This window comes from Microplitis mediator, chromosome 3 (assembly GCF_029852145.1).
Source record: "Microplitis mediator isolate UGA2020A chromosome 3, iyMicMedi2.1, whole genome shotgun sequence".
Classification (NCBI taxonomy): domain Eukaryota; kingdom Metazoa; phylum Arthropoda; class Insecta; order Hymenoptera; family Braconidae; genus Microplitis; species Microplitis mediator.
In genome coordinates, this window is record NC_079971.1 from 1,829,073 (window position 1) to 1,849,985 (window position 20,913).

The 20,913-nt window shown below is 29.9% G+C and overlaps 4 protein-coding genes across 4 annotated transcripts; 2 read left to right on the forward strand and 2 right to left on the reverse strand.

The window, feature by feature from the left end:
- Window positions 1-2,287: 2,287 nt before the first annotated feature.
- Window positions 2,288-20,908, forward strand: LOC130665010 (ribonuclease P protein subunit p25-like protein). Its single transcript, XM_057465247.1, has 4 exons — window positions 2,288-2,469; window positions 18,184-18,482; window positions 19,934-20,017; window positions 20,093-20,908. The coding sequence occupies exons 2-4, from the start codon at window positions 18,184-18,186 to the stop codon at window positions 20,277-20,279; spliced, it is 570 nt and encodes a 189-aa protein (XP_057321230.1). The 5' UTR covers window positions 2,288-2,469; the 3' UTR covers window positions 20,280-20,908.
- Window positions 2,875-3,652, forward strand: LOC130665012 (peptidyl-prolyl cis-trans isomerase H). The gene has a single exon (XM_057465248.1). The coding sequence runs from the start codon at window positions 3,049-3,051 to the stop codon at window positions 3,601-3,603; it is 555 nt and encodes a 184-aa protein (XP_057321231.1). The 5' UTR covers window positions 2,875-3,048; the 3' UTR covers window positions 3,604-3,652.
- Window positions 4,773-9,152, reverse strand: LOC130665005 (tyrosine decarboxylase-like). Its single transcript, XM_057465240.1, has 3 exons — window positions 9,017-9,152; window positions 7,568-7,775; window positions 4,773-7,492 (listed from the first exon to the last, which is right to left on the reverse strand). The coding sequence occupies exons 2-3, from the start codon at window positions 7,766-7,768 to the stop codon at window positions 6,029-6,031; spliced, it is 1,665 nt and encodes a 554-aa protein (XP_057321223.1). The 5' UTR covers window positions 7,769-7,775; window positions 9,017-9,152; the 3' UTR covers window positions 4,773-6,028.
- Window positions 9,013-14,416, reverse strand: LOC130665003 (aromatic-L-amino-acid decarboxylase-like). Its single transcript, XM_057465237.1, has 12 exons — window positions 14,088-14,416; window positions 13,789-14,026; window positions 13,597-13,710; window positions 13,438-13,489; window positions 12,605-12,675; window positions 12,158-12,526; window positions 11,858-12,096; window positions 11,120-11,294; window positions 10,882-11,047; window positions 10,471-10,717; window positions 10,312-10,386; window positions 9,013-10,231 (listed from the first exon to the last, which is right to left on the reverse strand). Exons 2-12 carry the CDS (start codon window positions 13,987-13,989, stop codon window positions 10,096-10,098), a joined length of 1,845 nt encoding a protein of 614 aa, XP_057321220.1. The 5' UTR covers window positions 13,990-14,026; window positions 14,088-14,416; the 3' UTR covers window positions 9,013-10,095.
- Window positions 20,909-20,913: the final 5 nt, after the last annotated feature.

Sequence of the window (20,913 nt, forward strand, 5' to 3'; positions counted from 1 at the left end):
TCCTTTTTTTGTAATTGATTTGTTGAAAAAAAAATCCGAAAATTACTAATTGTCTGCTAACTTTAGGATCATTTTTTTTCTTCAAATTTAATTGTTCAAAGACAAATCCAAAAATTTTTAATTGTCTGCTAACTTTACTATCATGTCACATTAGTATTTAAATTTTGACAGTAAAGTTAGCGGACATCTGACAATTTTCAAAACTTTGAAATAATGAAATAAAATTTTTATAAAAAAATGCACGTTTAGAAAATTCAAAAATGAGTACATGCGTTTTCTTAAATTTTATTATTTTAATTATTTAATTGTTTTATGTGTTAATTAAAAATTGTCTTATGTCTGATACATATTTTTACACTCATGAAATTTTACTAATTAATTTTAAAAAAATTAAACCATTATTAAAAGTCTTGATGAAAGCCAACAGCAGTTGGAGTAGTTCGAATGTTTGCCACTAGATGGCGCATACCACTTTTGGTGTCCCTGGTAAGAAACTTACTTCAAAAGTTTTAAATTCCACTTAAATGCAGCTTTTGCCTTAAACGAAATCAAGGGAATTTTTTTCAATTAATTCCACGATACTAAATAAATCATTATATTTTACATGACAAAATAAACAAAACTAAAAAACAATTGGTAAAGTCCCCAATGAGATTGGAAAAATTAATAATTTATGTTGACAATTATGTATCATTAATTTTATTAATAAAGAGATTTTCAAAACGAAAAAAAAGCTTTAGTCACAATATTGCTCTGTCATACGAGAGTCACTAATGCCTTTTTTGATTTTCAAAAATTTTGAAACTATTTAATATGGATGAATGTAAAAGGTATAAATGCGAATTTCCTAAAGAAAGTACTAGTTTTCAATGATTTAAACATCAATAGCATTGAAAATTAACAACCTCAATTTTCTTATATTCGACATTCTTGTTTCGGGTTATTACTAGAAATATTCCCACCAGAGATGGATACAAAATCTATTAGTCGAATTTCGACAGTAGTTTCAATAAACATATAATTGACACTTTTATCGACTTGTTCACCGTCATTACCAAATAGAATTTATTATATACTGCTCCTCCAGATATAATTACGTCGACTTAATCAGGGTCAGTGTATGTATATCCAAGTAGAATACTACGTTCACTTGAGAGGAAAATGAAAAATCATACATGATTCCGTCGTTCATTAATGAATAATACCGACCAAATCATTGAGGTCGTCTAGCGGAACTGCACACTAAAATTAAAAAAAAATATTCAACTTAATTTGCATGATACAAATTTGTGAATAAGAAATTTTAACCAACGGTTGTCGAATAGGATTGTTGAAGTTGAATCCTGGGGTAATAATCTGGAAAAATTTTTTAGTTCTTCCATTAACTAATAGCCTTACTAAAGAGCAAAATAGCTTGATTTTAACGTGTTATCTGTTTGAAATCGCTACTAGACCTCAACAGACTACCCAGAGTTTTATGGGCCTTAAGAACTATGTTGTTCAGGTGTCCTAGTAAATTAGCATGAGATAAAATACTTCCCCAAATCTCTTAGTTTATTAACTTCACGGATAATTTCATTCTTGATGAAGTTGTAAATAAAATATAAGTACTCGATAGAATATTTATTTAATTTGCTTTCATTACGAAATTCTAAGCATTTGCTATTCTAGAAAATGGATTGAGCTTCAATTTATCCGCAGATAAATTTTACTTACATTTATCAGTACTTTTATTTTGAAAAATTACGAATTAGTGCTGACATTTGATATCAATTATTTAGAATTTATGATTTATATTTCTCGTGAAAATTTTTGCGACATTAATTTTTTAAATTATCAAAAAATCTTGAGTTTTAGGTTTGAAATGAATACTTGTGATTGGCCAGGGTTTCAAATCGAAATTTAAACAAATTTTTTTATTTTATTTTTGATATTTATTTGTTAGACTATTTTTTACAAATTACCAAAGTTATTTTACGCAAACAATTAGTAATACATGAACATAATTACTCTTTTATTAAACAATGACAATAACTATCAATGAGTATGAATGTAGCAGACATCAGACAAATTTAAAATTATAAATAAATAGAGTAAATAATTAATAAAATAAAATGCGCATTTAAAAAATTTGAAAATTAGTAAGTGCATTTTTTGAAAGTATTATTTTTTTAATTATTTACTCTATTTATTTATAATTTTGAATTTGTCTGAAGTCTGCTATATTCACACTCTAATTATCAATATTTAACTAGATTTCAAATATCTCGATCAAGGTGACAATTGACATTACCGACAAACTCTCACGCGTGTGCAGTGCAGTGTTAAAAAAAAATCAAAATATTATTATTTTTTTCTAATAATTAATGAACAATTAATTAAATAGTAATCAAAAGTGTGTTCTGTTAATATTTATTGATATTTAAAATCAGTAATTGATTATTTCACGTGTTGATCATCAATCGAAAGGTAAGAAAACACATTTTTCAATAGTTTGGTTATGTTTATTATTATTTTATATACAATCTTTATTTTTTGTATTACATACAAATTTCTATACAATTTGATTTTTTTTATCAATATATTTTTTATAATTTAAATTTATCAATTATTTTGATAAATTTGTTTACTTATTTACTTTTTAAAAAATTCTGACGAGAAGCGGGAATTTAAAAAAAGTGGATTTTATTTTTTAAATTGAAAAGTTTTCAATATTATTATTATTATTATTATTATTAATATTGTTATTAAATAATAATAATAAAAATACTTGAATAGATTAATTTTTTTAAACTGACGTTTGAATTCGCGCTATTTTTATTTTTCCGCGCGCGCGCAATAGCTTTTTATTTTAAAAAGGTGGCGCCACAAAACGAGCGCGCGTGTTCATAAATTAACTAGGTTATGTTTACCAACGTATACATTTGATATTTGTCATCAAAGTAAAGTGCAAATAAGTGTAAAAATATATAAATAATTAGTGCAAAGTGTTATGATAATACCAAGATAACAATAACTAAAAAAAGTCATTTATAAATTTAAAAAAAAATGCCATCGTGGAATCAGATTCAAGCTCAGCTGCGTAACCCAAACAATCCAGTTGTATTTTTCGATGTATCTGTCGGCACAACTGAAATAGGACGTATGATATTTGAATTATTCGAAGACGTCTGTCCAAAAACATCAGAAAATTTCCGTCAATTTTGCACCGGCGAGTATCGTAAGGACGGAGTGCCACTGGGATTCAAAGGAGCCATTTTTCATCGAGTTATCAAAGACTTTATGATCCAAGGTGGTGATTTCGTGAATGGTGATGGTACCGGCGTGCTGAGTATTTACGGCGGCAATACATTTGCTGATGAAAACTTTACTCTGAAACATGACTCTCCAGGTCTGCTTTCAATGGCGAACAGCGGAAAGGACACCAACGGTTGTCAGTTTTTTATTACCTGCGCCAAGTGTAATTTTCTTGACGGAAAGCATGTGGTGTTTGGTCGAGTTATTGATGGACTCTTGGTAATGAGAAAAGTTGAAAATGTACCTACTGGTCCAAATAATAAACCAAAAATTCCTGTAACTATTTCACAATGTGGACAAATGTAAATTTATTAGCGTTTATCAATTTCAATAAATTTTTTTTATTTATTCTGTTCATTAATCATTTTTTTTTTAAATTTAAACTAGTAATTAAAAATGATTCTGAAGTTAGCGGACTTCTGATGGTTTTTGGATTTTTTTCATAATTATAAATTATAAAAAAAAAATATTTAAAAAATTGCACCTGCAGTTTTTTAAATTTTCTACATGCCCATATTTTTTTTTTTTTTTTTTTTTCATAATTGGTCTGTTAAAAAAAAATCCAAAAATTGTTAATTGTCTGCTAACTTCAGGATCATAATTAAATCGGAAATTTCATAAACTATACGTGCAGTTTTTCAAAATATTTTTTTTAATATTCATTTTTTTGTTAAAAAAAATCAAAAAATTTTTAAATGTCTGCTAACTTTATTATCATAATTAAAATACTTTTTATTTAAACAGTCAATTAAAATAATTCATTTCGAGTCATACTTACACTGTCTAGTACAAAGTATGGAAGTAATTAAATAATAAGCAGTCAAAATCGGCAAAAATATTTTTTAGAACTTATAATATTAAATATATGTCATTTGTTGATAATTATAAAATTTTATCAATTGAACTGAATAAAATAATTATTTTTCTACATCAAAGTAAAGAGTTCAATGAAATTTTATTATTATCTAATTTACCGTATGAAAAATCTTATATATTTAACTTGAAATAAAACGATTACTCGCAATCGATTACTTGATAATGAAAAAAAGTTAATGAGTATCGGTAGTTTCAGTTTTTATTGCTAATTATCTTCTCTACTGAACCGCCTCGAGTGTTTTTATTGACTATTAGAATTTAAAATAAATTTAAATAATTACTCTATCGAGAGCAATGATTACCAACTAACCAGTTAATAATTTAATGAAACGAAGCTTTCAACTCAATAAAAAAATTTATTATTAATTATAAAAATAACTCGCGGTAAAAAAATTTATTTATTAATTTTATCACCTCTAGATTTTTTTTTTAAATTAATTAATTTGAAATTTTTTCTTAATTATTTATTTATTTATCTTTACAAATATTTTCGGTGTGACATTTATTTATAAATACCATCTAATTAATTTTTTTTATTTATCAAACATTAATTAAAAGCATTAATTATTTATCTAGAAATTTCGAATAATTATTAAATTAATGTTACAATTTTAATTCGCATTTATAATAAATTACTTATAAATTAGGCTTTTTATTACTAGAAAAAAGCATTATTTCTATAACATTATTTTTATTTTCTATAAATATATTAATTAATAAATACCTACACATACAATTAAATATTCATCGATATATTTTATAATATTGTCATTAATTATCATGCAATACATATAAATTTAACATTAAATCACCTAAATACCTACAGTTATTTTTTTCACGTTTTCGAATTCATAATATAAAATTATAATTATTTTGTTGCAATCTTAACTATATAACTTCCGTCTTCTAAAACTTTCAACACTTTACATATTTACATTACGCAGCCTTCAGGTTATACTGCAAGTAATTCAGATCCCTCATTTTTTTGAGTAAATATTCACTACATTTTGAAAACTTCCATTGAGAGAGTTTACTTCTGGTTTTCGTTTTTTTACCCCCACTCTGGGTGTTCTGTGTTCTAAGGTTTCTCCCACTTCACTTTACGCATGCGCAGTTTCGAAATAATCGGTAGTGGGGGTGATCTGAAGTTCATTCTCTCTCTGGAACAAGCTTAGGAAATTACTCTGAATTTTTTCAGACCTTCCTGGCCATTTCTTTTTCTTGTCTTTCCTATTCCATACCTCATTGTTTTTCCACATCTTTTTCTTTTTTCTAAACAGAAAAAAAAGATTTCTCGGCTCAAGAAAAATTCCGCATCATGAAATGAAAAAAAAAAAAATTTTCTCAGGACTAGAAAGACTTGGGGCGAATGAAATTTTCTTGTGCTCCAAGAAATCTTTTTTTTCTGTGTACTGGTTTTGAATTACGGAACTTGTTAGTGGGCAAGATTGCAGACAGGTGGCAGTCTGGCGGTTGTATGGAACGAACCTCAAAGAAAGCGCAATGCATTATATAAACTTGTGAAAAATAATTCATTTTTGCTGACTGTGGGATTCGAACCTAAGCCTGGCCAGTACTTGAGCTCGAGGATCTACACGACCCCAAGCACTGGATTAAATTTTATTCACTAGAACAAAGTATTAATTATCAAATTAACAATAGAGAAGTAAATAAAAATCGTCATCATTTCCTGAGATAAAATTAAAAAATAATACTCTAGTTAAATTAAAACTTCTTTGGAAGTATTCAAAGACTCAGGATCAACACGATATTTGAAAATCCTATCTACTGGCTCGGCTCATGGTAACGATACTAAATTATTTCTCTTTTTTGGTACCGTGAGCTGAATTGTATTCTACCGATCGCTACAAAATACTTCCTCATCATTCAAATCAACTTGGGAATTGTTGTCTTCGACGACCATAATCGGTGTCGCGCCGTCATGCAAAGTTGACTTCGATTTAGTTCTTCTATAAACATCTCGTGTAACACTTCTTGTAAAACTGAATTTTCTCACAAGTTTCTTGTCCAATGGAACTGGACTCTTGGGACTCTTAGCCGTGAGTTCTATTTCTGATGCTTCGTAGTGCGTGAGTAATACTTCAGACGCATGTTCCTCAATAACTTCAACTGCATAATCAATATCGTCTTCTTTAGCATTTTCTTTAGTTACACAAAAACGTATTACATATTTTCCCATCATTCTTGACGGAATCATATGAATTTTACCCGACGCATTTATATTTGCCAACAATTCTTGATTTATTTCATCAGAGTCTTTAAGTCGAAAGCAAACTAACCCAACTCTTACATCATTCAGTACTTCAAAGCGTTTATTTTTTCTCATCTGAGCTTCGAATTTCTTAGCCAGACGTATGTGATTACGTATATACTTTTGTAACCCAATGATACCGTAGCTTCTCATCACGAACCAGAGTTTTAGCGCACGGAATCTGCGGCTCAGTGGAATACCCCAATGACGGTAGTCAATGGACTCATTGGAGTTGGCATGCTGGAGATAAAGTGGATCGACAACAAGAGCTGAGGTTAATTTAACACGATCACGTACCCAAAGACATGAACAATCAAAATTTACGAGGAGCCATTTATTGGGATTGGTATTAAACGAGTCTGCGTACTCAATACCAGCCATCAGTGGACGTAATTCCGGACATATAAATGCATTACCACCGTAAGCACCGTCGACGTGTAGCCAAATACCCGTTTGTTTCTTACAAACTGGTCCGATTTCGACGAGATTGTCAAAGGAACAGCACCCAGTTGACCCCAGAGTTGTTGATACAAAAAACGGCACCAGTCCACGTTTGATGTCATCTTTTATCGCCGCTTCTAGTGTAGCGCCTCGCAAACAGCAACGATCGTCGGGTGCCAGCACTCGTAATTTTACCAGACAAATCATTGCTGCTTTTTCTACACAGGAATGGGCTTCCGTTGAACAGTACGCAACTAATCTTGGTAGAAAAGCACTGTCTTCTATCAAAGGCTCTTTTTTTTTGAGTAAATTTATCGCATGATTACGCGCCGCTAACATCGTCACCAAAATACACTCGGATGCTGATCCCTGAATTACTCCTCCGCCTTTTGAATTTTTTTTCTCGGCTAAAAATACCGAGGGTAAATTAATGGCCTTCGCGTACCAATCGAGTACAATTGTCTCTAATTCGGTGCAAGCCGGACTTGCGGCCCAAGAAAATCCGATGCACCCGATCGCGTCCGATAACATGTCGCCTAATATTGAAGGAAACGAATTTCCGGCGGGGAAGTACGCATGGAAACGCGGGTGTTGCCAGTGAGTTATCTGAAAAAAAGTTATTTTTGATTCATTGATGAAAAACAACAAAATTTATTACGTCAGTTGATTTTATTTGCTTACCCCAGGCATTATTTTGTTCTCAACGTCGTTCATTATGTCGTTCCACGACTCCGGCTTGAGCGGTGCTTCGTTGGGTAAAAGAGGCCTCAAATAACCAGGATCAACATTCGCAGTAACTCTTTTACCTTCCAATGTTCTTAAATATTCACAAATATACTCAACCATTTCTTTACCTCGCACACGAAACTCCTCGATGTTCATTTTTTATCTAAAAGTTTTTTGCATACTAGTTATAGGTATTATCAGATAGTGCCCTCCCTCCCTCTTTTGAAAATATTCAATGACTCAATTTTTATGACCATACTCAAATTTTATTAATTAACTACAGAAAAATTGAAGCATTGATTGGAAAAATTAAAATTCCGCGAGATATTGATTTTAAAATACGTTTGTAATCAAATGGGAGTCAAACAAAATTTGGTAAGTAAATTTCAGCCCGCGAAATTTCAAATTTTCGAATTGTAAAATTGACATGAAGATTTTACTGAAATTTATTTTCCAAATTTCGTTTAATTCCTAATTGATATCAACTGTAAATAAATTTTTTTAAATCTATCCCTCAGTGATTTTACCTTTTTTTTAATTAATACTTTTTTAATTAAGGGAGGGTGGGGCAGAGCGGCCCCCCTGAAATTTTGATCAAAAAAAATTTTTTTTTTTTGACTAATTACTATAAATCCGATATGTTTGCGCATTTTTACCCCTACGCATGCATTTGAGGCAAAATGGACAAGCCCAAAATTTTGAAAAAGTGATTTTTTCATATTTTTATCGTCAAATTAAAAAAAAAATTATTATAATTATTTCTAGCCCTACGCACAACACCTGGGGCAAAATGGGCCAACCGAAACTTCCAAAAAAATAATTTTTTCATATTTTGCGGCCGTTTCTCTGTAAAAGGCAAATTTGGTCACTAAAAATTTATAAAAAAAAAATTTTTTTTTTAGTTGATAAATTTTTGAAATAAAGTAAAACTATAGAATTGTTTTTTTTTTTTTTATTAAATAACAATTAGTAATTAAGGTAATCGAGAGTGAATGATTTATTACACCTTAAAAAATTTTTTTCGAGTAATATAAAACCAAAAATAGTTGTCAAGAGAAAGAAATACACCCTTAATGATGAAAACAATTTAAAAAAAAAAAAAACGAAAAAAAAAATTTTTATCTTTTTTTGGGGGGGTTCGCTCTGCCCCACAAAAAAAAAATTTTTTTTTCAGAATTTTGGCAAAATGTCTATAAATTTGTTCGAAATAGGACAAAAGTAAAGTGATCTTATGGTTGAAAGCCACAAAAAGTAATAATTGGCTTAGGGGGGCCGCTCTGCCCCACCCTCCCCTAATAATCAAAATTTGAATACGGTCATTGCAATTGAAAGCCGTAAATTAATAATTAAATTTTTCAATTCCCGCCAAATATTCAAAAGTAATAGTATCCAAAATTTACTTACTTTAATTAGTAATTATGAATTATTAATCAGTAACTATCAAAATTAATAACAAATTTACCACATACTAAAGTTTTTTTACTGCTAACTAATCTGGCAGTGATTAATAAAGCACTTTTTTATCGATTTTAAATTTACCAACCCGAGCGCGTACTTCTTAACACGGTCTAATTAAAGAAGAAATATAATTATCAATAAAAAGTTTATTCCCACCATTAACTCAATTAATTAACAAGCAAATTATTCAATAATAATAACAATAATAAATTGATCCAAGTGTTCGTTAATAATAAACCCGCTTTCGCGAAAATTAAAAATGATATCAAGCCCCGTGTTAACTAGAGTTTCACAGCGAACGGTCGGAAAGTAAGTGATGGAAAAGGTAACGAGTAGTGAGAGTCGGGTACAGGTCCACGGGGTTTTAAAGTGAAGGGGTAAAATCCTCCCTCTAGCGATTTTATAAATAGCCACTTACTCTTCCCCGATATTCAGCAAACACGTTTTTATAAAGCATCGCTGTACTATATTGCTCTGGACAGGTCACTGGTCAATGTATGTATTTATATATATACATATATACTCACACAGTGTGTCTATATAAATATAAAATGATATTTTATAGCACATATATATAATAACAATTTATTTAGTAGTTTTATATCACGACACTTCACGCTTGACTCGTCTTCCGCTCGACCACTCGATGTTCATTTAAATCCCTAGTAGTAAAATCAATTTATTATATATAATAACAAACATATGTTACTCTTAATTTGTTTATTATATATATATATATATGTATGTATTCAATGACAGCAATTCAATTTAATCGAGTAAATAAATAGAAAAAAAGAGTAAAGATAAATAAATTATAAATAATAAATTACTTTCATCGAGAGTAATGTCATGACATTACTTGGAGGCAGTTTATCGATCTTATGATTAACATTGACAATTAGCCTTTGCGGTTTAAATTTATAAAATAAAAAGCCATCCCCCAAGATGACGAGATTGACGTTGCAATAATTAATGGTTCGTTAGTCGTTACTTTATAAATTGTCTATTAATTTGCTAGAGATAAATTACGATCGGCCATTTGGTGACCGGCCTCGTGATGGCGATACCGTTGGAGATGGCTCGGGGCTGCAGCCATTACTGCTGCCTCGGCGGCTTCCCGCTCCTGTTTTCAAACGGACCATCGTATCCAAGTGCCGGAATCTGTAATTTTTTTATTTTAATTTAGATTATTAATTATCTAGAAGTTAATTGATTTTTTAAAATAAATTATGGATATTTGCCTTAAAGACAGTTCACTTGTGTCCGTTGATTCACGAGACATTAAGTAAGCCAGTGGCCATGATATCCACGAACTTCTACGTCATTTTAATCAGGTGTTAATTAAATTATTTATTAATTAATTAATTAATTGTTTAATTGGTTGATTTTTTGATACTTACGTGGTACGGGGATTAGAACCAAGGCCGCCAATAGTCGCTTGGGTTTCCAGTTTAGCTTCTGGTCTGTTTGGTGTCTTAGTAAATCCTGGTTGGATCGCAGGATCAGATACCATGCGAACGAAAAATGATCTTCGTTGTTCCAAAGTTGCTTTGCGTTTTTTTTCTCGTATGTCTGCGAGTTTGTCCACAACTTCTTTGCCTTCTAAAATTTCTGACAAGTAATCAGTGATAACATTCCATGCAATTTCTGTAAAAAAAATTAAATTATTTAGCATACAATTGAAAAAATCCGGAGTTAATTTTATGGGATTAAATACGCAGTCATCCGCTTCGCATTCACTACGGATTTAGTCTGAAAACTTTTACAGTGCAATTGAAATAAAAATAAATAATTTTCATTTATTTACATACCGACATCTTCAGAAGTTGCATTCGGTGCAGCCAAAGCAAAGCGGATTGTGTATTTCTGATTAACTTTAGCTGGTATCATATGAATTTTTCCTGAATCATTGATCATGCTCAAGAGCTTTTGATTCAATTTATCGGAACCTTTTGCGCGAAAACAAACGAGTCCTAGCTAAAATTATTTAACGATTAATGAAATTTTGTTTTTTCTGTTAATTGCTAATTTTAGAGGAACTTTAATTACCACAACTTCATTACAGACTTCAAAACGATCGTCCTTGCGTATAAATTGTTCAAATTGTTTAGCTAATTTACAATGATTACGTATGTAAGCTTGTAATCCACTTATTCCGTAATTTCTCATTACAAACCACAATTTCAATGATCGAAATCTTCGACTCAATGGAATACTCCAATGTCTAGAAAATAAATTTCCATAATTTAAGTTTTTTTTTTTTTTAGCATAATAAACCCATAGAATAACGACGCTTATTATTTTTTTTTTAAATACTCTAATAATTTAAAAAATTTATTTCGCGCCAAAAATTCAAAAATAAAAGACAAATTTATTTTAAATAAAATTTTTAGCAAAACTATCGATTTTAGAAAAAATGTTTTCAAACAAAAGTTGTAGAAAATTTAATTCTCTACAAAAATGGTCCTCAAGCTTATTGACGTACCTCTGATAGTTTCAAAGTTGCAGAGAAAATAAATTAATTAATTAATTCAAAAACCTCAAAATTAAATATTTTACTTCAAATAGCAATTACTTGTAAATAATTAGCTGTACGTAAAAATGTAATGAGACCTTTTTTGTAGATAATTTAATCAGCTATAAAATTGTTCCTATACATTTTTTTCATATTTCCAGTAGTTTAGTCAGAATTTTGATTTTTTTCACAACTAGGTGTCGAAATTAGGTACAGCCGTAATTCTACAGGTTTACCAAATTTATTATCAATAATCATCAATAAAAAAAAACCTATAGTCAATAGCAGTATCTGCATGTGTATGTTGAAGATACAATGGATCAACAACCAGCGCACTAGTCAATTTAAATCGATCTCTCACCCAAAGACAAGAGCAGTCGAAATTAGTTAACAAAAATTTATTAGTATTCGTATTTATTGAATCAGCATATTCAATACCAGCCATCAAATATCTCAATTCTGGACAAATAAAGGCATTGCCCGCGTAAGCTGCGTCTGCATGTAACCAAATCTACAAAAATAATTAATTAATTAATTTATTAATCAACTAAATAAATAAATAAATTACTTACCCCAGAGTATTGTCTACAAACTGGTCCAATCTCTTTGAGATTATCAAAGGAACAACAAGCAGTGGTCCCCAATGTCGTGGACACAAAAAACGGAACCAAACCCTCGGCAACATCGGCTTCGATCGCCTGCTTCAGTGTCTCGCCGCGCATGATACTCTTTTCATCTGGCTCGAGGATTCTTAATTTAACGAAGCAAATCATCGCGTCCTTCTCAACACAACTGTGAGATTCGCGGCTGCAATAGGCCATCAATTTACCCAGGAGAGCTGTTTCATCAAGATGAGCATGAGCCGGGGATTCTTTCAGACGGGCTATTGCCTGCGCTCTTGCTGCTAACATGCAGACCAGAATACTTTCTGACGCTGATCCCTGATCAAACGGAATTTAAATTTTGAATTAATTGTATTTATTAATTATTGTTATTTGTCATAATTTTTATAATTTAACCTGAATTACTCCGCCGCCTCTACTACCAGGACTAAAGTACAAAAAATCGTTGGGCAGGTGCATTGCTTTACCTAAAAATTAATTAATTACTTGTATAATATATAAATTAACGGAAAAAAAAATGTATATGTATATTAGACTGTGTCAAATAAAATCAATTTTTTCCGGTCTCACACGAAAATTACGTTGAATGCAAAACAAACAAAATTCCCACACAGAAAAATATATATGTGACATATATGCATTAATGTATCGGCTATATGGGACATATATGTTATTTATATATTTTTTTGTGCGGGTTGGGTACTCAGTTGGGTCCTTCAACTCATTTAAAAACCGCGCGCTCATTTAAATAACATGGGAAAAGTTTTTTTGTTCAAAAGTTACGTTTTTACGAACATGTGATTAAAACGGTGATTAAAAAATTGTTAAATACCAAATTTTGATTGCAAATACATAATTTACAAGAAATGTCCTAAGATATTTTGCGATAACACTGACAGTTTTCCTAGAAAAGTAAAAAAAACAAGAAATTTACCATAAATTTGATTTAAAACTCAAATAACTTTTGAACGGTTGGATTTATAAAAAAATCATAAAATACCTTTTTTGTAGAGCATTTAATTCTCTACAAAAATATTTAATGTTCGTTTCAATTCATTGATCCGTTAACGAGTTATTAAATTTCAAAGTTTAAAAAAATTTTTTTCCCGTCATTTAAATGAGCGCGCGTTTTGTATTTGAGTTCGCGGGCCCAAATTGCCCAGTTTTTTTTGTTACATTAATGTAATTTTATTTTGCAGTCTAATATATATATTTATTTATATATTTACCAAACCAATCGCAAACTATAGTTTCCAATTCCGTACAAGCCGGACTTGCCGCCTAGAAAAAAGATGGATAAAGACATGGATTAAATTGTCAGCTTGATAGACTTGAGTTGATTGATTGTCAGCAAACAGAGTAAAATAAAAAAAAAACTTGATTCTTACCCACGAAAAACCAATACAGCCAATCGCGTCCGATAACATGTCACCCAGAATCGAAGGAAATGAATTGCCGGCGGGAAAATACGCGTGGAAACGCGGATGTTGCCAGTGAGTTATCTGAAAAAAAAAGTAATAGTACATAATTAATATTTATTCCAAGTTATAAATAAATATATGATTGATTCGACGACATACTCCAGGCATTATTTTACTCTCGACATCTTTCATAATGTCAGTCCACGGTTCTCCGTCATACGGTGCTTCTGACGGCAATAGAGGACGTAGATATCCCGGACCAACGTCAGGAGTAACCCGACGTGTGTGAATATTATTCATAAAATCACAAATATACTCGACCATTTCTTTCCCGCGAATTCGAAATTCATCGACGTCCATTTCAAATTATTATCTTCTATTTATTTTTAAATTTTTTCTACAAAATTTATTCAAATTAACCCATAATTAAATTAGTAATTAATAATTAATATCTTTACCTCAAAATTTCAACCAACTTTTAATTCGTCACAGAAATAATTAATCACGTTCACTATAAAAATTTAAATTAGCAAGTAAATTAAGTAGTGAGTACACTTTGGGTCGGTGTGAAAAAGACCTTATGTATAATTAATTAAAACTCAATAAGAAGCCGTACCTGTTGCCGACACGTAAAATTTTAAATGGCGAAAACGACGGAAATTTAAAAAATAAATTTAAGTACAAGTCAGTATATCTTTGAATGTAAGCTCGCACTGGGAGATCTGACTCAAGACTCAAAGGAGACCAAAGGACAATGGCAAAAAAATATTAAAATTCTAACGTCCTACTGTCGTCCTTGCTTGCGCGCACGCGTTCTTTGGGGGGTGAACATCAACAGTCAAGACATCAAACCCTATCTATATATACATAATTGTTCCCCTTCTATTCCCTGGAATTCCAGATCGTTTATCAACAATAACTCCATTCTCTATTTCCCGAGAAAATTTTTTTATTAAAAATATAAATAATAATAATAAATAAAATTTATAAGGACTAGATTTAAATGACTATGGAAAGAAACCTGACAATGATTTTCAAAAATTAATTCATGCAAAATATCACGCAACGATTTTCCAAGGAGAGAGTACTTGAGTAAATTGGATGCTTAGCAAAATGATGGCAAAGGTTGGAGGTGGTTCTGGTATTGTTATTACCCGGTTGTCATCACCAGCAGTAGCAGTAGTACGTGGAAAATACCAGCAGGAATTGGGAATCACAATCGTCGATGAGTAGAACGAGTTCATTATTCTCGATTAATTCAAATTTATATTCAATGCTTCGGAATTTTATTTTAATTAAATTTTACAAGGAATTAATAAAATATTTAAAATTAATATGAGGGAAAAAGTGCAAGTAATTATCAATAATTACCAGGAGTTTTGGATCCAAATAGTATATTACGTACCTAGGCCAGTAAAATAAGAAAAGTCTTAGAGCACGTGTAATTGTTGGCCGAGGTTGACAAACATGTGGTCTGAGGCTTTCTTTTTTACTGGCTAAGGTGCGTATACTATTTTTCTGCTCGACGAAGCCGGAAAGTTGCAACTTCGTTTAAGGCAGCTGCCCAAAAGTTGCCACTTTCCGGCCGGAGGGCAGAAAAAATATTTTTTGAATTGACAAAAAGAAATTAAATTTCTCGGAATAAGTACTATTCTTTTAACGCAAGAATTTTCGTATACTCCAACTAAAAAAAAAAAAATTGATTAAATCGAGAGAAAAATTTATTGGGAGAAAAAATATACATAGAGAAGGGAGAAATCGCCGGTACTAGACAACGGCAACGGGAGTAGTTCGTATGTTCGCCACTAGATCGCGCCTACCACTTGTAGTGTCCCTGGTAAGAAACTTATTTCAGAAGTGTTATATTCTAAACTTATGAGTAAATTAGTAATTATGACTTCAATGTTACCTATTTATTTTCATACGTATGATAGACATCATATTTACTTATCTTTTACCTCTTTTCTTTCTTATACATATAGTAAAATTTATAAATTCTAATATTATCAATTTTGTTGTATATTGCCGATTGGCGTTTGTATTTTGAAAAAAAAGTTTTGTTAGTTATCACAAAATAAAACATGCTTGCAACTCCAAAAGTATAGAAATGTTTATTATAATTGTATGATATTTAATTTTGAATGTTTTCTCGAGTACGTCTGCACTTGTCGTATTTTAATTACAATTATTTAATTATACTATCTATTGATTTATTAAAACTTTTAGTGATGCCTCATCTAATGCTCATGTGTGGTTTGGCATATTTAGTGTGAGAAAAATTAATTTTTCCTTTTCAAAAGCTAAGCTACTTGTGAAAATTTTAAGTAATAAAATAATACCTTAATGTAGAATCAATTCTATAGTCAATTATAGAGTATTAAACTATCTCTATCATTGAATACTGTGGTATTTCATTACGTTCAAGTAGATCACTAAGTTTACTTGACAGCAAAATGAAAAGATTATAGTTATACATGGTTCTGTTATTCATTAATGAGTAATAACGACCTAAACTAAAGTCCTCATTAACTACATCTAGAGGAACCGCATACTAAAATTTAGAAAATATACTTAACTTGATTTGCATAATAAAAATTTATAAGCAAACTGAATAAGTTAAATATTTTTAACAACAACTTAAAGTTGAATCCCTGAGTGATAATCTGGAAAAATTGAGAATAATAAGTAGAAATTGTAATTTTTTGACTAAAATTGTGGCTAGTAGTTTTAACTTACAGACAGAGCATGTTCTGATAAACGTTTAGTGTAAGAAAAACAGCTCCCACAAGTTAATCATGAACATCTAGTGAAGAACTTAGTTTCCACATTAATTTACATGAATGTGCGGTTAAATTGAACGCCCTAATATAAGAAAATTTGACTTTGTTTTTAACTTAATACGTTCCTCGCTATTTTTTTTAATATTTCCACCAAATATAAAAAATCTTCTAGTAGGAGAAATAATCAAAGAATGGTTCTCTACTGGATTAGGTTAAATGGTACCAAATCAGCTTGATACTACCAGTTTGATTATTGTGCAGCCGCACTCACAAATCTAAATCTAGGATTTGAAAGGAAGTTGACAGTTTCACTCAACAACTGCGCGAGATTTGTTCTACGTATAGAATTTAAAATTTAGAATTTCGTTTATTAATGCCAAGGCACAGGCCAAATGGCAAATTTCATAACATAGTAATTACATTTATTACAAAAGAACATATAGTTGTATACCGATTGGTGCCCACATTAATAATGCACGACTTGATCTTGCTTCGCATCATGAGTCGTACAATATACAAATATGTTCCACGACGAATGATACTAGATCTAGATGTATATACTAATTCCATAAGAGCTTATGGTGTTCTATTACCAATCGTTTTGAAGACTTACTTTAAAGCAGAAATTTAAAAAAAAATTTTGGCTTTAAAATAAGTCTGCAAAACGATTGGCAATGAAAAAAAATATACGCGCTTTTGGTTTTAATGAACTTTTCAAAGCCAAAAGGGCGTATAAAATTATAAGACACTTCGGAATTAGTAACTCGATATAAATCAATCGATAACCAACAAAAGTTTGTCCCAATTTCTTGTAATTTAAAACTTCCCGCTCTGAAAATTTAAAATTTGAAAAAAAAAAGGCAAGTTATTGGTTTCGGTCCGATTTTTGAAACGCGAGTTTTCATCAGGTGTCAAAATTTTGACGTCCTAGAAGCGATTCTGAGTTTTTTCGGAAAGTTGTCCGTATGTATGATGTGTGTAAAATAATTTTCGTCATACGATATCTGAATGTCATTGTCGATTTACATTTATAAGAAACAAGACATAATTTAAAAAGAGAGACATTTCTTAAAGGGATATAAAAACGTTTAGTTCATAATGCTGGAATGCAGGGTCACGGAGATGAGGGAAACGTTTAATAATGCAATATGACGTCGAAGAATCGTGGTGCTATTCCTGCTATGTCGCATACCACTGGCTATATTCACCTATCGCCCACGTCAACCCCATTGGAACCCTCCAAACACTTCTATATGTAGTATCCTACCATCCAATGCTGATTGGAAATATTGATGGCTCTTTTTATGCCCTTCTTCTTTCTCCCACAATACTCCACTCCTTTATTTTTTATCAATCCAATTTCGTTTTATTTATTTTCATATTTTTACCCACATTTTATTTTTTTTCCCGGCCATTTAATTATTCCAAGAGCTTGTGAATTTTAAATAAATTTTTTAAGATCAATTATGAATGTCAGAGTGACAAGAACATGGACGCGGAGTTAATGAAAATATAATCGATCAGATGGATGATAATTTTGATGAATATTTAAGAGAAGCTGTTTTGCAGGAAATATTCCTCCGTACAACTGATTCCTTCCTTCGAGACCCAAGTGCTTTGAATGGTTTTGTCTTAGATAGTGAACTGATGAATAAGATTGTACTCGTGAACTCATGACCCTCGTGACCTAGTCTTCTGTTCGTTTTGTTAATCAATTTTATTATTTATTTATATTTTTTATAATTAAGTATGATAATTTTTTTTATTGTTGCAGATGACGAGAAGTAAAAAAAAAAAATTAATTGCGAATGTAAAAAATGTTGATGATGATGATGTTAAAGAAGAAGAAGAAAAACCGATTCCAGGGTTGCCGGAAAAATATTTACGAATGCAAGTTAATGCTGGCACTAAATTACGAAATGTTTTAAAGTATGCGATAAAACATTTTGATGAATTTAATAGTGTTTTATGGACTGGTACTGGAAAAGGAATTGAAAAAACAGTAACGTGTGTTGAAATATTCAAAAGACAAAAAACGGGATTACATCAAATAAATAAAATACGTTATGTTAAGTAAGTAATTTTATAAAAATAATAATAATTTATTATAGGGCATAAATACAAAAAATTTCACCTATAGATTTTTAAATTTTCTTTACTGTAAAAAATCGGGGGTAATTACGGATTATAATTAAATCCGTCACTTGGAGTTCCAGAGTTTTGAAAAAAATTACCCCGTAAATGGAGTAAATACGGAGTTTGTTTTTCCAGTGGAATAATTTCGGAGTGATCTGGATTTTATTTCAAATCCGCATTCACTCCAGTTCGGTGTTTTAATATTAAAATAAATTCCCCTTCGGAGTGAATTTTACTCCAACCCTGATGGGAATTTTTCGAAATTTTCTCGAAATTTTAAAAGTTTGTAGTTTATTTTTTACTTAAAATTAGTATATTTGTACTAATATCAAACCAGGATCATTATATATTACAAAATGGCTATTATTTATATTAAAATTTGATACACATAGAAGAGCAAAATTTGTAATTTCGTATATTAAAATTAATATGAAAAAGAATCGATAAATTGGTATCTACAGTTATTTATTACTATTCAAATAAACATAGAAAAATTTAAAAAATTTACCACTTATTCGATTTATGTATATAATAAATTAATTTATAATAACGAATAAATAACATTTTATATTAATTATTAGTCAATGGGATAGAATTTATAAAATAAGAGTTAAAAATTTTCGGTATTTTTATGAGCAAAAAATCAGTATCTAGTATACTAATTTTTCATTTTATTATTTACCACTTATTCGATTTATGTATATTGTAAATTAATTTATAATGATGAATAAATGATATTTTAAGCTAATAATTGATCAGTGATATCGAATTTATAAAATAAAAGTTTGTAACTTTTGAAATTTTTCGGCTGGAAAAATCAGTATCTAAGATAGCAATTCTTAATTTGACCAATCATTACTTTTTAATAGACGTATGCCATAAATTAATTAATTTTCACTAATAAGTCACGTATTTATTTACCTAAAAGTAATAATATTTACTTACTTTTTGAAATAATTGACAGTAGTTTTTAGGAATCTACAAAAATTAGTAAACTACTTTGCATTAAGTACACAATAGTACTAATTATTGATAACAGATTCCACTTTTTACTATTATATATTAATTTTTAATATTCTGTTTTTTCCGTGTAAAGACTTTTTCAGTTTTTCAGAAAAAAGTCCGAAAAATTCCCACCAGGGAAGGGCATTAAATAAATACTCAGTCATCGACTCCACATTCACTCCGGATTTAATCCCCATTGACTCCGTAAATTTTTTACAGTGCATATATTTCTATTAAAATAAAGTATCAAGTGTCCAAAAATGGAGCAGTGGCCACAAGTGTTACTTCTACCCTACCATGAATAAATTACTACTTAGTAATTAATTATTGTACTTAAAATTAACAACTCGACCCTAATTATTTATTTTTTTAAATTACCGCAGGTCTAAGACGGATGATAAAATAAAATTAGTACCTGAGATAAATATATTTTTATCAAAAGATGCATTAAATACTTCGGAACTTGGGTAAGAGACTTGAATTTTTTTTTTCTTGTAAATGAAAATATATTTATTTGAATAATTGTTTGTTTAATGTGACAGTTACCAAGCGCCAGGAGACATAGGGATGTTTGAGGATTCAAATATAGTTCAGAGTCAAGGAAGTAAAAGTAGAATGTCAGAGGATGCTATGAAGGAATTTGCGGAAATGGGTTTGAGAACGGGTCAAAAGAGGTCAAGGAAAAAGACAAATAATGATGGCCCTATTAAGAAGGGGAAAAAGGCGTGAATAAAATTTTATTAACAAGTAAATAAATAGAACTTTTTTTTTTTATTGCTCGCACGTGAGTAATTAAAAACAAATTTTTATTCCAATAATTATATTTTTTATTTATTTTTATTTTATTTACCAATGAAAAAAATGTGGAAATTTTATATGTTTATTGTAAGAACAGAAGCGAAAAATTATACTGAGTACAATTTTTATCAGATGTTTGCTGAATTAGCAACCGTCCGCAATTTACTTTTAATGTTCGTTGGTAGTCAGCAATTTTTATTTAAAAAAATCTACAAACATTCAATGCAACTAAAAATAATTAAATTAAAGAATAAAAATATATTTAGATATTTATCGTAATTTTAATTTAAAAAATCTGAGATAGTTGAGAAAATATTTAAATCAGAGCCGAGTAACGTCACGCTCACCAGTTTGTTATATTTAATTAAATTTTAATGCTTTTATATAAATATATTTTTATGAAAAAAAAAAATATTGTCGACATTCTGGGTCGTGTTTGGAATCTCCGGATTTCCTGAAGTCTAATAATAGAATACAATTTTTAAATGACGTAATCGAGTCACTTTTTTAAATTTTAATTTTCGCGCGAGATATTTAAATTTCAAAGATTTTTCTGAAGTTTGAA